At 37.0% G+C, this 18,622-nt stretch overlaps 1 protein-coding gene across 3 annotated transcripts in view; it reads right to left on the bottom strand.

Annotated features, from left to right (window-relative positions):
- ADAMTS20 (ADAM metallopeptidase with thrombospondin type 1 motif 20) overlaps positions 1–18,622 on the bottom strand; it is a 163,782-nt gene that overhangs the window by 79,224 nt on the left and 65,936 nt on the right. Inside the window, exons 12-18 of one of the 3 annotated variants that reach the window (XM_084876628.1) lie at positions 11,844–11,989; positions 10,250–10,431; positions 10,016–10,152; positions 7,600–7,717; positions 5,109–5,204; positions 2,454–2,620; positions 2,171–2,300 (exon numbers count right to left, since the gene is read on the bottom strand). In XM_084876628.1, the coding sequence (XP_084732754.1) occupies positions 2,171–2,300; positions 2,454–2,620; positions 5,109–5,204; positions 7,600–7,717; positions 10,016–10,152; positions 10,250–10,431; positions 11,844–11,989 (976 nt within the window). Of the gene's footprint in view, positions 1–2,170; positions 2,301–2,453; positions 2,621–5,108; positions 5,205–7,599; positions 7,718–10,015; positions 10,153–10,249; positions 10,432–11,843; positions 11,990–18,622 lie in introns of those variants that run through there. The other 2 variants (XR_014794408.1, XM_084876629.1) reach the window with 2 other exon arrangements.

Raw genomic sequence — 18,622 nt, 5'->3', positions numbered from 1 at the left:
TTAAATATCCAAAAGATAATTGGATATTTGGCCGACCAGCTGACCACAGACTGGCTGGTAGGTATGATGCACACTGACCACCAGGGGGCAGATGCTCAACGCAGGAGCTGCTGGGCAACAGCAACTTTGCAGAGTGCCCTCTCGCACACCAGGATCCCTCGGGGGATGTAGGACATCCAGTTTCAGCTCAACTCCACAAACCAGGCCCAGGGACCCTACCTGCCAGAGGGATCTTGCTCACTGCACAGACACCCTTTGAGCCCTGGTGCTACCCCAGGTGCAGCTGGCTGGGGAGGGAATACGGGAGGCTGGCTACAGGACAGTTTAGACAGTCTGAACTGTCTCACCCAGTCCCACCCCGCCAGCCACCTTCTAATTAATTTCCTTTCAATGTGCACAAATCTGTGCACCAGGCCTCTAGTATCAATATAAAAATTACTGATGATATATTTTATGTTCCTTTTTTATGCAAAGTCTTCCAAATCCATTGTGTATTTCTTAGAAAGCACATTTCAACAGACTAGCCATGTGTGCCTTATGGCTATCATAGCTTCAGAGAAGGTGAACTTGAGGGCACGGGCCCAGCAGAAGGAAGCTGGGAAGCACTGCACTGAAAATAGGGGGTTAGGTATCAGTCTTCCTTCCGAATGATGAGATCCAGAATGGACTGTCGTCATTTCCCTCTAGCTCCAAGCCAACTTTTATAGTTCCCTGGTCCTCTCACTGACCTTCAGAAGATGGGAGACATGGCCGGTTTGGCTCAGTGGATAGAGCATCGGCCTGTGGACTGAAGGGTCCCAGGTTCAATTCTGGTCATGGGCACATGCCCAGGTTGCGGGTTTGATCTCCAGTAGAGGGCATGAAGGAGGCAGCCAATCAATGATTCTCTCTCATTCTTGATGTTTCTATCTTTCTCTCTCTGTCTCTCTTCCTCTCTGAAATCAATAAAAATATTAAAGAAGAAGAAGGAGGAGAAAGAGGAGAAGGAGGAGGAAGAGGAGGAGAAGGAGGAGGAGGAGGAGGAGGAGGAGGAGGAGGGGGAGGAGGAGGAGGAGGAGGAAGAATTTCTCTCTTGGGAGACTTTTCAGCCCAAGAGAAAAGATCCATTGACAATGACACCTGGGGGCATATCCCCAATGACATCTGGAAAAGCTATTCAGTGACCCAATTATTCAATAATGAGGCCCCTACTTGACCTTTCTGACCCACTCAGGACTTTTAGCATTTTAGTCTTAATAATGAAAAAGCAAGAAAGGATTAGCAGACATTTTAGGAAAACTAATAATACAGTAGAAACCAAAATAAAAATGGAACTAAAATGAAACAGGTATGTCAGAGAGCAAAATAAAACTTGCAGAGTAGGATTCCTATTCTCAGAGACATAGATATTGTACCCATGAAACAAATCAAGATTTATGAGAAGAAATATTAAGGAAACAGTGTAAATAAGGAAAAGAAAATTAAAGGTAAGTGATCCATCCAGGATGCTAAACATCCAAATAATACAAATCCCAGAAAAATGGAAGAGAAATTTAATGTGAGGGGAAAAAAACTATCAAAGAAATAAGGTGATAAATTTTCTCAAGCCAAAGAAAAGAATGAAATAATGTTTGGCACTCTAACACTGAAAGCCTCCTTTTCTGGGTTGTTTTCTGACTTCCTGCGATACTTTCTGTTGTGGAAGTTTTGTGGATTCCCTCTTTAGTTCTCCTGGTGTGAAATGTCAGGACAACGGGCTATGATATGGGTGTTTCTTTCATCTATTTTCCTAGGTTTTTAGGATGCCACTCCAATTCAGAAACATTTTTTTTTTTTTTTTTTTGCTTGAGAAAGGAGAAGGGGTTGGGGAAGTGTGGAGGGGGGTTATTTCACTGGGGAAACAAGTTAAAGAACCGTTCTGTGACTGTGAAACAGAAACTCTGAAGAGAAAGGAAAGGAATGGTAATGCAGAATGTTCAAATGGGTAGGGATAAGTGAGGCTAAGTATAAAAAAAGAATGAGTGAAGAGAAAAATGGGAAGGGGGAAGACAGGGAAGCTTTGTATGACTGTGTGGTGTACATGTGTGTGGACAGTGGGGAGAATTCTGCCAGACCCATACAAGTCAGACTCAAAAGTAACCCAAATTATACCCGCCTGCACAAACTTTTGTCTCTTTCAATGCCAGTGTACCTTGGCACATTCTGGTACAGTCTTGCCATGGTCCATATGGGTCCCAGGTGAACTGGTCTCTCTTCTCTTCCACAGGGATATTGAAGGAATAACGTACATCAGGGTTGTACAAGTTACCCACACACAAAACCTCAATACAAATGCACAGGAGCATAAAATTAATTCATAAAAGACATATTCCTACAAGATACCATTTCATTTTTAATAACCGCAAAGCACTTCATCACCACAGTTTACTAATATGATTAAAGCTAAGCCTTTCTAATGCCTACTGAGAATTTACCTGCAATACAAGTTCTTCTTCTAGCCGATCAGTACTGTTGATTCTTTCAGTTGAGCTGTTTGAACCACTGTACTCAAAAATGGCTCCTTGTACCTGGATTTCTTTCTTTGCCATACTTACAACAAAATTTCCATTCAAAAGGAAGTTCCCTTGAGTGTCAGATAATGCTGTAAAAGAATGGTACATACTCATGAAACAGCAAAACCAGTCACCAGCGCAGAAAATTTTTTAACTTTTAAAATTCAAATCCTTTTGAAATGAAGAAAGTAAATAATTGAGTCAATAAGCTTTGTGACTACAATGTGGTATCCTTTATTTTATTGCAATGTAGGGAACCGTCAGACCTATATTTTTCTATCTGAGGTGGGACCTTCTTCTGCAATCATGCAGCTTCGGGAGGGACATACAGAAGTGAGAAAACAGAAAGAAGCCATAGGCCTAGCAGCAAGATCAGCTAAAACCATCCTGGCCATCAGTGGCAAGGAAAGGAAGAGCCGCTGGACTGCAGCAACATTCCATTTACACTTATCTTGAAAAAATGTAGATAGCTTTAAGACTGTAAGGTCAGCCCTAACCAGTTTGGCTCAGTGGGTAGAGCATTGGCCTGCAGACTGAAGGGTCCCAGGTTCAATTCCAGTCAAGAGCATGTACCTTGGTTGCGGGCACATTCCTAGTAGGGGGTGTGCTGGAGGCAGCTGATCAATGTTTCTCTCATTGGTGTTCTAACTCTCTATCCCTCTCCCTTCCCCTCTGTAAAAAAGTCAATAAAATATATTTTTTAAAGAAGACTGTAAGGTGAAATACAATATATATATATAAATATATATATATATATATATATTTAACTTTAGGCTCAATATTTGAAAGGCATGTGATGAATACCCAATTCTATATATAAATGTCTTTTTCATGGAGATGCATGCTGTAATTATGCATAAATTGCCCTATGCATTTTTAATTTTCAAGAGGGTGTGTAATTTTTTTTAAATTTTATACTAATAAAAATGCCATATTTACCAAATCCTTTTGTAGCTTTACTTATATTATAGTTCTCAGTTGAACAATAACCTGTTTGGAAAACGTTTGGTCTTTCAAGGAACCTCATCTAGGGCATACATGATATACATGTTACCGATGGCTAATTTAATAATAAATCCTACATCCCTTAAAAAAGCTACCTAGGTATTGATAAGTTTGATATTTCTACGTCTGTATGGACTATTGTGAATGTATTTATATACTCCACTAAATTCAATGAAGAACCAATGAAGTTCTACATTTATCCTACAAAATGGAAATTGCTGTACGTAAGTCTGCACTTTGGCCAAAGTGGGTAGGCCAATTTAAGGGAGTACCAGTTACACTGAAACTAAGAAAAATGAGTAGAACATGACTGAGGAATACTGTATACATTTCACTACTTTTATTTACCAAAGCAAATTTTATAAATATCTATGTTTTAGAAATCCCTTCATGTTTGTTTTTATTCATTTCAATCTAGATTTTGATATTGTCACTAGCAGTTCTCTTACAAAGCATTTTGCTATTTTACTGGTGAACATTTCTAATTTTTAAATTTGGGCATTCCTAGGAAAGATACAATGTCTATATTTGGAACCTAAGAGAGAGAGATTAACTAAATGTAAAAGACTAATCAAATTATTTACACTAATATTCTTTGAGAATATTTTTGCAGTTTTACAAAAATTTACATAACATAAAACTAACCATTTTAAAGTGAACAATGGTGCACAACCATCATCTCTATCAGTTCTAAAATTGTTTTGTCACTCCCCCCAAATATCATGCATCCTCTAAGTGGTAATTCCCTTTACATTTGACTTTAAAATGCCAAATGCAATTCCTGAGATAAGCTGTTCGTTATAAATGCAGATCCTCAGTTATAAGCATTGATTACTTGAGCCAGTGTTTCACATTTCATTAATGTGAAGCAGGTACTTTCTGAATTTTAGCTCTACACCACCTACTGTAGCTTGGTGAGTCATACATAAGTTAATATTAAAGTATTTTTTCAGGCAGAAGAAAAAGGATTATACAGCATTCTCTTCAACTTTGGGCCTAAATGAAATTCCTTAAACCTAAAAGCTACTTTCTAAAAATAAATAAGAAATGAAATCTATACTCTAGAAATAACTAAAGGACAATATACTATAAACTAAATATTCATTAACATCTAAAAATAAGAATCCATAGTTCTTTTCCTTTAACATAAGAACTTTTTAAAAACTGCATATAAATCCTTTTACTACATGGCAAAAGAGAACTTAAGAAAATTCTTTAAAACATTAAACCTCAAACAGGTCTCTAATTTTATATTAAAAGATAGAAGAGGATTTTATTTTAAATACACATGCAACTTTAAATATAACCTGTATGATTATATTTAAAACACTATCATGGAGGAAAATTCAAATTTACTTTTCAGAATTTAGTTCCCTATTTTCCAAATAGGAATAAGTGAATAGTTCAGAAGAAAACATGTATCTGGAGTCACAGGACTCAGCTCAGTATGAACTGAAATTGCATGTTGTTTCAGGGGGTCTCTGCTTGCCTTCCAAGAATTTACATCAACCACAGACCTCCATGAAATCGCACACAAACCACACATTGGTGTTGTTTACTGGAAATGTTTACCAAGGTAATTGTCATCTGCTGGTGTTCCAGAATAGCTGTGCTGAAGAATATCGATGTTGGTTGCTCCTGCGGGAATCTTTATGACAACATTATAACCTACAATATAATTTTATGCATGTTAACTTTCACACACAAAAACAGATGGTCCAGAGGCTATTGCTGCTGAATGATTGAAAATTTTCAATAGTATAGTCAGACTTAATTTCATTTTATCTTTGATCAATGATACCAGTGCTGACTTTTTAATCTATGCCTTATACAACTTGCTAAGAATTGAGAAAAAGTGGTTGTCGTCTAGAAACAGAAGAGAGTTTGGGATTCTTAAAAAGTACATTTCCTAAATTTTCTGTACTTCTAAAATTCTGAGTATAGAATAAAAATGAAGCTAGTATGCTACATTTTCTATTTCTTAATGTGTTTTTTTAAATGCAATATTCCAAATGATAGCCACAAATCCAAAAGTTATCCAAAATAGTTGGGTATTGCTATATGTGTACACAGAGATTCAGTAAAGAGCAAAATAATGTGAGTTAATGAGAAGCATATTTTTTAAACTTTTGGTCTCTAATATAAACAGAAATCCCTATAGCTACCCCCAACATTTTACATTATTGTCAAGAGAAAAGTAAAAAATTTACTTGAGAGAAATGAAAATAATATTTTGAGTTTATGAGACTTAATTCACCAAGTCTGGCACTGCTCAAAAAATGAGGAAACACTATATTAAATATATATTAAGAAAGAGTGGAAAGTTTTCCCTGTGTTTGACGTACTCATGTTACACAGTTCATAGTTGTCCAAACATTCTCATTTGCTCTAGTGATATTAATTCTAAGTTTTTCCTTTTCCTTATTGGACTTTCTTTCTATGTAATACATGATTGAAAGGAGTTGAAATTTTTCTTGTACACTCATTTTGATAAATATGGAATGAATTTAAGAAGGGGAAGTTTAAAATAGCTTAAGTCCAACATGAAATTACCTTGCATATTTTTAGAGCAGCCTTATTTATATCTCTCTTCTAAGGCATCACATTTAAATATAAGATTTGATAATTCTGTATACACTATACAGATATGGTTACAGGCTATTAATCTAGAAGAATAATTTTAATTCATGATTTTTTACTATAAAATATTCCTATGACCTTCACTATTTGTCTTTGCTATTATGTATTTTTCAAGAAGGCAATTCCTAAACATGGCAAGAGTGACAACATGAACGCTACCGCCAGGGGGCAGTGATGTGACAATGCTGTTTGTAGCATACAAATATATTTAACATCTTTTTTCATTTGCAAACTGATCAACTCATAGTACAATTTGGTGCATGTGGTTTTATACAGAAAAAAAATGTTTTCCAGTGAATACAGAGCAATTCTGGTAAATATGGGCCATTTATTGTTTAAAAAAAAGGATCAAATATGTATGGCTCCATGAAATAATGAACCATAACTACAAAAGTAAGTTAGATTATCTAGTAACTAGGATTTATAAGTCTCATCATAGTATGAAATGTACTATACTTTTAATATAAATATAAAAAGTAAATTTTGTTTTAAAATATACTGTTTTAAATGAAGCAATTTAACTTAACTGTGCTCAAACATATGTGAATATAATTTAAAGCTGAACAATAAAACTGTAAAAGTAAATTTTTATTTTGCAAGCAAAGTTTTATAGGGCTACTTTTACTACCATAAAAAAGAAAAGAAAAAACATTTCCCAGAAATTTTTAGAATAGAAAATATCTGCTATATTCTCTTAATAATTTTGAAGAAAAATAAAATCATGGCCAAATATCATTACATCTTGTAATAAAAATACTTCCTGGAAAATCAAATGTAATAGTAATTCAAAATCCACATTTAGGTTAATGTTTTCATCCTTCCACCTTCAATCAACATTTTCAATATGTCATCAATAAGAAGCACAACAGATGGGCCAGGTCATACAAAAAAAATAATATTAATAAATTGGTTCAAATAATGAAAAGTAATTAAAAGCAAGTTTCCTGGAAACATTATAAATACAGTATACATTAGGGTATAGGAACTGCAGTAAGAATACACTGGTAACTGCGGGGGCTATTCACACATCATTGTCAAATACAATAGCAGTGGATCTACTCTGATTAATGCACCTAATACATTTTTTTTAATGCATTTGCCTTTAGCAGGTGAATTCACTAATTCAAGGATAAATAATATTTAATCTTTAATATTTAGGAGATTTTTTAACTATCTTCTTTTTAAAGTTTCGTGGCTTGTATTTTATAGTTTTAAATTCATCTTTATTGTTGAAAGTATTACAGATGTCCCCTTTTTTCCCTCCATTGACCCTCTCCACTCTGCTCCCAACCCCTAACAATCAATTTTAATTAAGGGTATAGAGTAGACCAAACAATAACAAACCATTACTAGTATACCTTCATCACATATACCATTATTACACTAAATAAAAGGGAAAACTAGACCCAGATACACAGCTTACCATAATGAGCACTGTTGAAGACTCCTGACATGGTCTTGCATGATGAATTATCCCCACCACACACACCGCATTTGTCTCTCCTGGCCTTCGAGTTTAACACATGATCACAACCAGCTTGCTTCAAAATACAATAAATCAGATCAATGTTATAAAAATGACTAATGATAAACATGGTGCTTTACAAAGTTCTTTTCATAAGTACTCTTTCAATTAATAGATTTGATACAGCAGGATTTTTTTTCTTCATAATATCTACTGATCTTTTCATATGTCAATATTTTCACATATCTGTTCACCTGGTTGAAAAAGCAGTGTTTTTCAAAGCGTCATCCATGTACCTCCTGCATCAAAATCACATAGGGTGTCACTTAAAAAGACCACCCGGGAAACCTTGAAGGTGAAACTAGGAATCCACACTGTAACAATGACTGACTGCTATATCTCTCATTTGAAAACCACTCTTTAAATATATGTCATTTAAAAGGCACAAAAAGTAGGACTATGTAAGTAACACATTAAAATAACCCCGGCCCTGGCCAGGTGGCTCAGTTGGTTAGAGCATTACGCTGTATACTTTTAAAAAGGTTGTAGGTTCAATTCCCAGACAGGGCACATGCCCAGACTGTGGGTTCGGTACCAGTTGGGGTGCAAACAGAAAGCAACCTTTGGTGATAATCACATAATCAATGTTTCTCTCTCACATCAATTTTTCTTTCTCTCTCTCCCCCTTTCTCGCTTCCTCTCTAAAATCAATAAAAACATATTCACTAATTCTTCCTCAGGTAAGAATTTTAAGAAGTAACTCCAAAAAGATGTCTTTCATGATTCATTTTCTTTTTAAAATCACGACATTAGAATTCATAATAACCTGAGTAGAGCTGAAAGAAAGTTTATTTCTCCAAAATTAATATCCAGCATAATACGCAGGGTTTATAAAAAGAATGAATATATAAGTAAAGGTGAAAGTAAATGGTTTGTTCCAGAGGTTTAAAAGAACAAATGCAGAAGATGTCTTCTATATATGCAGCAATAACTTTTAGTTATCTGAACAAATCCTCTAAATTTTGTGATTGTGAAGGTAAAAAAAAAAAAAAAAAAATCATAAACCTCATGAATTTTTATATATAGGTCAAATATTAGAATTTTTAAAGTTTCAAGCAGATGGCTTCTGAAAGTAGTATGCATCTATACATATTCAGGTAATCATATTTTTTTATTTTATATGACTTTCTGCTGATAAGTTAGATTTTAAAAAACTTCAGGCCACTGAGTACCCATTTCCTAGTATTTAAGGTTTTTCCAATGTGTAAATTACTTTGAGTTCCTTTGGACATCTCATTAACACTTGTGTGCAACCCCTCTCTCACCTGGGTAACTGGTAATAGATGTTTGGTTATAGGGAGAACTTGGTCCTATTGAGTTACATATAACCAAAAGAATGAGTTCATAAAACTTCACATGTATTCTCTAGACAGCATTCACTACCATGGTTTTCAAGTTCGTCACCATTTTTAAGATCGCCATGTGCAGTATGTGTGCTGGTATTCAGGGTCTCATCTGCTCCCACCGAAAATCCTGCTAAATGGCCCACCCATCTCCAATCTTCTCCTAACCCAGTGCATTCTGAAGATTCTGACATGCAAATCAAATCACACCTCTTTCTCAATTTCCAATCCTAAAGATCTCCAAGGTCTTTAGGGGAAAAGTGCACAGCACAACCATTAGATAGCCCCTATCTCACCTTACATCCTTATCTTCCTAAAACCTACCTAATTAGCTCAAGCCTCACACCCTCCATGAGCATTCTTCAAAACCTTTACCCACCTCCCCCTAATTAAGACATTCCTTCCCCAATATCCCAAGCCTCCTTGCAGATGACTCCATTGCAGTGCACTATAATTGTTTGTCTGCCTATCTCCCTCACAAATCTGTGACCACCTTGGAGGTTAGTACTCTGTTCCATCCTTTTATCTGACATCTAGTAGGTTCTCAGTAAATGTCTGAAGCATTTACCCAAAAATTAAGAGACAAGAATGGACAGAGGGAGGGAGGATACCAACGCTTCTAACATTGAGGGAATTAAAAAAAAAAAGTCACCACAAAAGGTCACACTTGAAGAATGAAAAGACTTTATAACCCTTGTGTCTTAATATTTTTATCATTTTAGAAAGTCGACCTCACCTCTTATCTTGATTTTGAATATCAAACACAAAACAAAATTGGCAGACTTACCTTAATGCTTCATTAGTTTCTCTTCATGGCAGAAAATCACCTAGTAAAAAGTCTCCTAATGAAACTCCTACAGATAACGTGATAATCACCAAAGGTTGCTGTACTGGATTCATAAACATGTGTTCCGAAGTAACAGAAGTCATAGTCTCCTGAAAGCCACCTTAAACAGAGTAAGTTTACGCACCCGACACAGGCCTTGAACACAGATGTCGTTAGTTTCAGTTCCACAAGGGGTACCATCGGCAACCCTATCCTTCAACTGGTAGAAGTTAGTGGTTCCAGCAACCCGACAGTAGAGTTTACAGCGATCTTTTATGGCAACTGTAAGAAAAAAGTCAACATTTTGGCATACAATAATGCAACTGTTTGTTCCTAGGTCTCAGGAAAGATTCACATCAAAAATATCCTAACTACTTACTCCCACTGTACTTTGGAAGCCATCTCACGTTAGGGGAAAGACCATTGATGTTGAAGTGTTTACCATCAAAATCAGAGCACTGCTTCTCACGAAAGTCTTGCTTTCCTTTTGGACAGGAATCAGTATTACATGATCGAAATTTCATCCTGCGGCCCACACAGTACTTTCCTCCGTTTCTCGGCCTAGTCAAATTCATTACATTTTAAAGCACATCAGTACGATATTATTTTTGTCGTTTACCTCTAAAATTGTTCCATTCCTTTCCATGAGGTCCCACTAACACTTTGAACATAACACAAGTATGTAACATGGTTTTAAGCAATCCCCTGGCTAATAACCTAAAAATATCCATCTTGGTGGATGCTATGGCCTAGAGGAGAGAAGTGACTCATGATTTGATTAACTAATAAGGAACTATGATGGGGATTTCTTTTAAAATTTCAAAAAATGGTTCGTTTGCCCAGCCAGTGTGGTTCAGGGGTTGAATTTCCACATAGGAACCAGGAGGTCACACTTTGATTCCTGGTTGGGCACAATCCCCAGTGGGGTGTGTGTGTGTGTGTGTGTGTGTGTGCAGAAGGTAGCCAATAGATGGTTCTTTCTCATCATTGATATTTCTATCATACTTTCCCTCTCCCTTCCTCTCTAAAATCACTAACAATATATACATATATATATATTTTTTAATGATTTGTTCATATTGGGGGGGGGGGATGAGCCAAAGATTATTAAAAAAAAGATAATACAATGGTTTTTTTTTAAAAAAAAAAAAAAAGAAACATATATGTCTTTTTCATAGATCTCCTACTTATCATTTAGTTCAACAAGTTTCATGTGTCACTCTATATCCATCCAACTTATGCTGGAAAACAAAAACCCTTTTCTCAGCATTTTTAAATATGAAGACTTTTAGCATAATTTAGTTATTCTAAAATTCAAATGAATTCAGTTTTTATTCAGAATATGTCATATTTCTGCATTAAAAAATTCATGGTAATAGATTTTAAGTGAAAAGTGTTATATCTCTTACCAATTTGTATATCACATAGCAATAGGAAAATTATTTTAAAATATTTATGGAATCTCTAAGTTCTTTTAAATAATGAGAGGAGATATGTTTCAGTAGTTATTCAAGCTAAAGACATGGATACATGTATAACATAATCGGTAAAGAAAAAAATAATGACTTGTCGAATTACACAAATGAATAAAAAACTGGTAATGGAACTATGTGTCTTGTCCAGGACAGCCAAAACATAGTTAAAAGGAGAAAGTAGCTTTCAACAGAAACACTAAATATAAAAAATGCCATTATATTACTGTCATTATTTATAACTATTTCTCAAATTCACAATAAATCAGAAAAAAAAAAGTCTCTGTCTCAATTTAGATTCCAAAGATGATTTTTATCTATAAGCTTTTTTAAGGTTCTGAATCTACCAAGATATAAAGTAATATGGCTTAAGTGTCCCAGAAGTTTTCTGATTCTCAGAAACTTACAGACTGACCTCCAGTTTAGAAGTGAATGAAACTGATGTTTAGTTTCTGGTGCCTTGAGATAATCTTAATTTACAGTGACATAAAAAGGACATACTCGGGGCGATTACAGAGCCTGGTTGTGCTTTTGATTCCACCTCCACATGTTCTTGAACAAGAACTGTAAGGTCCCCATGGTCCCCATTCACCATCTACAGGACGTGTTTCCATTTCTTTGTTTACACACAGCCCATGGTGGCAATGCTATAAAAACAACACAAAGAAAAGTGATTTATGTACATCTAGTGAGAACACCATAGTGACTCTAAGAGCAGCAGAAGATCAAGAGAAGAACAAAATGTATACAATTTAAAGCAAAATGTTCATTCAGATGTGATTACATTTGATTTCATGTTGTTGAATATTTACTGAGTGTCTATCAAGTAACTGTAAGACTTATGGAATGCAAAAAGAATTTAAAAATTCCCTAGCTCTTAAGATTCAGAGTCTCCTTAGGGTAGGGAAGACCTATACATATTGGAAAAACTTAGTAAAATTAAAGCAAATATTAGATTAATATGGTATATATCCATACTTGTATTTTATGCAGTTATCTATCCCTCACTCTTTGACCTAACTTCCTACTCTATCTCCTCCATAGTCTCAATGATCACTTGTTTTTTTTTACTTTCATCAAGAAAATTGAAACTTGCAGAAAAATCTCCCAGCAGCCCTTCTACCCACCCATCAGTGTCTGTGCCTACTTATATACAAAATCCAGGGTCCTAGTCGAAATTAATTCCTCCATTTATCTACTGAACCTCAGCCCTTCTCACTACTCAGAACATGACTCAACAATTCTCTCAATTCCCCTATGTCATTGCTGTTCCAATCTCTAGGACATGAAAGCTAATGTGGTTCATGTGCTGACGCTGGTCTATGAATTAGTCATTATCAGCTTGTGAGGAGATGAGCACAGAAATTGTGAGTGAGCATTTAGAAAATTTTGTAAGCATTTTACAGAGTAAGTCTATGTTTATTAAAGTTAATAACTTAAAAATAAGCTTAAATTGTTTTGTTTATAATTTAATGTTCATTTTTATTATTAAAATAAAGTTTACTATTTAACCATCTTTAAGTGTACAATTCAGTGGTATTAACTACCTTCACACTGTTGTACAGCCATCCAAAATGAAATCTTCATCTTCCCAAACTGAAACTGTACACCCATTAGATAATAAATCCTCATTCTTCGCTCCTCCCAGCCCCTGGCAACCACCATTCTATTTTGTTTCTATGAATCTGACTACTTGGGATATCTCATATAATTGAAATCATACTGTGTTTATCTTTATATGGCTGGCTTATTTCACATAGCATAATGTCTTCAAGATTCACACACATGGCATGTGCCAAAATTTCCTTCTTATACCAAGGCTAAATCTGGATGGTGGGAACACAGTGCAATATACAGATGATGTATCATAGCACTATATACTTGAAATCTATATATTATTAACCAACTAAAGGCCTGGTGCACAAAATTTGTGTATGGGGGGTGTCCCTCAGCCCAGCTTGCACCCTCTCCAATCTGGGAACCCCCTAGATGGGATGTCCAACTGCCCATTTAGGCCTTGGACTGCTGGCTCCCAACTGCTCGCCTGCGTGCCTGCCTGAATGCCTCTAGCCACTTCTGCCTGCCAGACTGATCACCCACTAACTGCCACTCCCCTGCCAGCATGGTTGATGCCTAACTGCTCCCCTGCCAGCCTGATTGCCCTTAACTACCCTCCCCTGTTGGCTTGGTCACCCCCAACTGCCCTTCCCTGCTGGCCTGGTCACCCCCAACTGCTCTCCATTGCTGGCCTGGTCACCCCTAACTTCCCTCCCCTGCTAACCTGGTTACCCCTAACTTGCCTCCTTTGCCAGCCTAATCGCCCCTAACTTCCCTCCCCTGCTAGCTCAATTGCCCCTAACTATCCTCCCTTGCCAGCCTGGTCACTCCCAACTGCCCTCCCCTGCAAACCAGGTTACCCCCAACTGCCCTCCTCTGCCAGTCTGGTCAGTCCTAACTGCCCTCCCCTGCAGGCCTGATAGCCCACAACTGTCCTCCCTTGCAAGCCTGGTCCCTCCCAACTGCCCTCCCCTGCCAGCCATCTTGTGGTGGCCATCTTTGACTACATGAGGGCAGCCATATTGTTGTTGAGTGAGGGTCAATTTGCATATTACCTCTTTATTATATAGGATGTCACCCCAATAAATTTTTAAAAGGCTGAATTACATTTCATGGTATATAAATACCATATATTGTTCATTCATCTGTTGATTGACAGTTGGGTTGTTTCACTTCTTGGCTACTGTAAATAATGCTTCTACAAACATACATGTGTAAATATCTCTTCAAGACCCTAATCTTTTGGATATGGTATATCCAGCAGTGGTATTTGGGTCTCATAATAATTCCATTTTTAAATTTCTTTTAGAATCCAAAATTTTTTTCCAGTGGAAAAATCAGGCTTACATTTTTGGAGCTCTTTTTTGTTTGTTTGTTTGTTTCATTTTCCTAGTCACCCATTTTTATCATTTTGTACAAAAAAAAAAATCTGAAAATGTTTTATTTTAAAGGAGACTGGTTCTGTAATTGAGAGTTTGAAAATACTCCACTAGAATATTCTCTTTAACATATAAACATACTCCTTTTCCTCCCACTTTAACAACAATAACCAAAAACAACAACTTATCTTAGATCATACTTCCCTAACCAGCTACGGTTCTGTTTATGCTCATTGTCTATCTCTCTCTGCTTATTTCCTCACAATCTCACCTTAGCCAAGCTTTATACCAACTTCCATGTGTAGGTCTCCAATGGTCTTCTACAATGCATAACCAATGGCTAGATTTCAGTCTCTGCTTTCCTTGACTTAGCAGTATGTGAATAGCTAATTATGATTCCTGATACATTATTTTTCTGTTAGTTTCCAGAAATCCACACTCTTGATTTTCTTCTTTAATGATTGATTTTTCAGTTTCTTTTACGATTTCTTTTTCTTTCCAACCTCTTAACATTGGAATGTCCCCAGGGTTAGATCCTGACCCTTTATTCTTCTCTATCAACAATCACTCCCAGTCCAGATCTCTCTCCTGACCTCCTGACTGTATATAATTGCTTCCTTCTCTTCACTTGAATGTCTAATAACCATTTCAAATGTAGAAATCAAACTCCTGCCCTGCCCCCTCAAAACCGCTTGAGTTGATCTAAGTTGATCATATAGCAGTCCCTGAATAAATCTTTGCTAATGAGTGAATACTATAAGCAATTTTATTAGGAGAGAAAATACTTTGTACCTTTCATTAGAACAAATCATTCAATATAAAAAAGCCATATTAAGAGTGAACAAAAGCAAAATCTCAGTATAAACTGTACTATGTGCATGTAAATTTTGTTAGCATCTTCCAGAAATAGTTCAATAGTCCATGCATGAAAAGAGTAAAATGTTATATTATAAACCATACAGTAAAATCAACTCACTGTCAGAGGGGTTCATCATCTATACTAATAAAAGGGTAATACACTAATCAGACCAGGAGACCTCCGGATGTCCTTCCAGATAAAACTATAGTGGTGGGGCGAAGACAGAGGCGGTTAGGGATGATCAAGTTGGCGGGGGGGGGGGGGGGGGGGGGCAGTTGGGGGTGAGCAGACCAGCAGGCAGAGTGATTAGGGGTGATCAAGCAGGCAGGCAGGTGAGCGGTTAGGAGCCAGTGATCCCGGATTATGAGAGGGATGTCCGACTGCTGGTTTAGGCCAGATCCCATCCTGTTTGGACATTCCCCAAAAGGTTCCCAGATTGGAGAGGGTGCAGGCCAGGCTTAGGGACATCCTCTGTGCACAAATTTCATGCACCGGGCTACTAGTCTATAATAGTAAAAGAATAATATGCTAATTAGACCAGACATCCTTCTGGACAACCTTCCGATCAAAGCTGGGGCTGTGTGGGAAACCTGGGTCCTGGGTGCTTGCCAGTGGCCAGAGGGAAGCCTGGGTCCAGGGTGTCAGAGGAAAGCCAGTGCCAGCAGCCAGGGGAAAGAAGGCCTCCTCTTGCATGAATTTCGTGCATTGGGTCTCTAGTGTTTTCATAAAAATGAATGTATTAATAGACCATCTCACAAGGAAGACAGTCACAAGATAAACACTCTAAAGAAGAGTGTTAAGGCAACATTACAGGACATTTGTTTAAAATGTATCTTTAATAAATAGTCCATTTAACACAGGGCATTGCTAGTGCAATATAAGGGCTCACTACTTTCAATTAATTAAAAAGGGAATTTAAACCTATTATGATGTGCATGTAGTTTCCCCAAACACCACCTCTGCTTTCAGTCTACATGGGCTTTAAAGCAGGTCTTGGTGTCTTGTCACATTTACCTTAATTCCAACAAATTCATGCCCACCATACCACATCATAGGGAGGTATATTCAAATGGATAATTAGCACATGAAAAGATTCCTAAGATTGGAAATAATCAGTGAAATGTAAATTAAAACCAGAATAAGATTCCATTTTACACCCACTAGAACAGCTAAATTTTTGTTAAAATACTCGTAATATCAAAAATTGGCAAAGAATGCAGAGCAACTAGAACTTTCAGACATTGCTGATGGGTTCTAAAATGGTACACATATTTTGGAAAATTGTTTGGCACTCTCCTCTGAAGTCAAACACACACCTGCCCTATGACCCAGAAATTTTACTCTGGATATTTACCCAAGAGAAATGTAAATATATGCCCATAATAAAACCTGTATGAGGATGCTCATAGCAGCTTTATTCCTAACAGCCAAAAGCTGGAAATGATCCAAATTGTCCATCAACTGGAGACTGGGTAAACAAATTACGGTGCACTTGTACATGTGAATTATACTGCCACATAAAAGAATGAAGTTCTGATGCATACAATAATATGGATGAAACTCAAAAACATTACATCGAACAAAAGAAACTTGACCCAATCTCCACCCCAAAGGGGTATATTACATAGTTCCATTTACATTAACTCAAGAACAAACAAACTAACCTATGGAGATAGAAACATGAACAGGGGCTGGTTCTGGAGAGAAGGGAAATTGTCTGCAAAGAGTCAAGACTAAACTTTTTTAATGGGGATGTTGGCTATGTTATGCATCTACATTTGATAAAACTTCCAAATGGTATATTTATGATATGTGCATGTGACTCATATAAAATGTTTAGGCCTGAACCGGATTTAGACTGTTCAATAAATTAGTTATACATAGTGTAATCCTAGATTTGAATCAGGTGAATATCTCGGAATAAGTCTTCTTTCTGATATCAATAGCCCCATATTCAACCTTTAGAGAGGTCTTTTTCTCTACTCATGTTCAGATCATCAGTAGTAACTCTCACAAATGCCACTTCCTCCCCCCAAAAAAGAGCTAGCTATGGATACTGGTCACAAAATGTGAGAAAAGTAGTCTTTTTAATAATTCTTACTCTGAAAATATAAATTATAGATACAATTCAAATTTTAAAATTTAGTTCCAGTTTAGTGCAAGAAAAGGGCAGTAGTTGGTAAAAACATTTCACAAAAGCAGCAGGTAGTAAAGACACAAGGTCAGCTAGTGAACTGAACTTAATTTGAAGTTCTTACTTTTGTATAGTGTGAGCCTCAGCAGCACTAGCTAACCTATTGCCAAGAAGTGTTCCTTTTGCATGGGGTAGCTCAGAGGAGGATGACTAAAATTTGTTGAGTATAAACAATCCCCACACTGGAGCACCAAGTACAATCTGAATCATCTTCACATATAACACATTTCATGATCATGATGAGCCCTGTGATTGGATATTACGCTGGCAGATTTACTGACCCTAGAATGGTAAAGAGGTAGTATGGTAGGCAGTTTATTGTAGGAATATAATGTTTTTTTAAATTTGGAGATTTGCTGAAATATTAGGGCCTTCATACCTATACTCATCCTATATAATAAAGGGTAATATGCAAATAGAACGAATGGCAGAATAACCAAATAACCAATCAAAGCATAATATGCTAATGATATGCTAAGGTTGCTCAACCACTTGCTATGACGTGCACTGACCACCAGGGGGCTGACAGTCAACTGGTTGACCAGTCATTATGACATGCTCTGACCACCAGGAGGCAGACAGTTGACCAGTCAACTAGTCACTATGACGTGCATTGACCACCAGGGGGCAGATGCTTTAACTGGTAGGTTAGCTTGCTGCTGGTGTCTGGCCAATCAGGACTGAGTGAGATGGGTGTGACACACTCTGGAGCCCTCTTGCAATTCCTCCCAGGCCCAATCGTGCACCAGTAGGGTCCCTCAGCCTGGCCTGCACCCTCTCACAATCTGGGACCCCTCAGAGGAAGTCAGAGAGCCAGTTTCAGCCTGATCCCACAGGCCACTCCCCTTGGGAGGGCACCAGATACAGGGCTCATGGCTGGCGAGCACTGCTACAGCAACACGAGCCTCTCCCAGAGCTGCGGCAGGCACAGTGGGGCAGGATGAGCAGGAGCAGCAGGTAGGAGCTGTAGGCAGCATTGGACTGCGGGTTTCATCCAGCCCCTGCAGGCCACCCAGAGGAACCCCAACCATGCATGAATTCATGCACCGGGCCTCTAGTCTTAAATAACAAAACTATAATAAACGTACTTAGATAACTATATATACACATGAATTTATCTTTATAACTATATATAATTTTAATATTCATCTGCTAGATATTGAAAAATGGGAAATTATAATTTTAATTCATTAGACACTATTCTACGTTTAAAAAAACACATGGCAATAATACTAAAACAACTAGCAGGACAAAAGTTGAAAGCAAATGATGAACAGTGCTGAAATGGAGA

The sequence above is a fragment of the Pipistrellus hanaki genome (genome assembly GCF_964339955.1).
Source record: "Pipistrellus hanaki genome assembly, chromosome: 3".
In the NCBI taxonomy this organism is placed as follows: Eukaryota; Metazoa; Chordata; class Mammalia; order Chiroptera; family Vespertilionidae; genus Pipistrellus; species Pipistrellus hanaki.
This window is presented reverse-complemented; position numbering and strand designations above follow the sequence as displayed.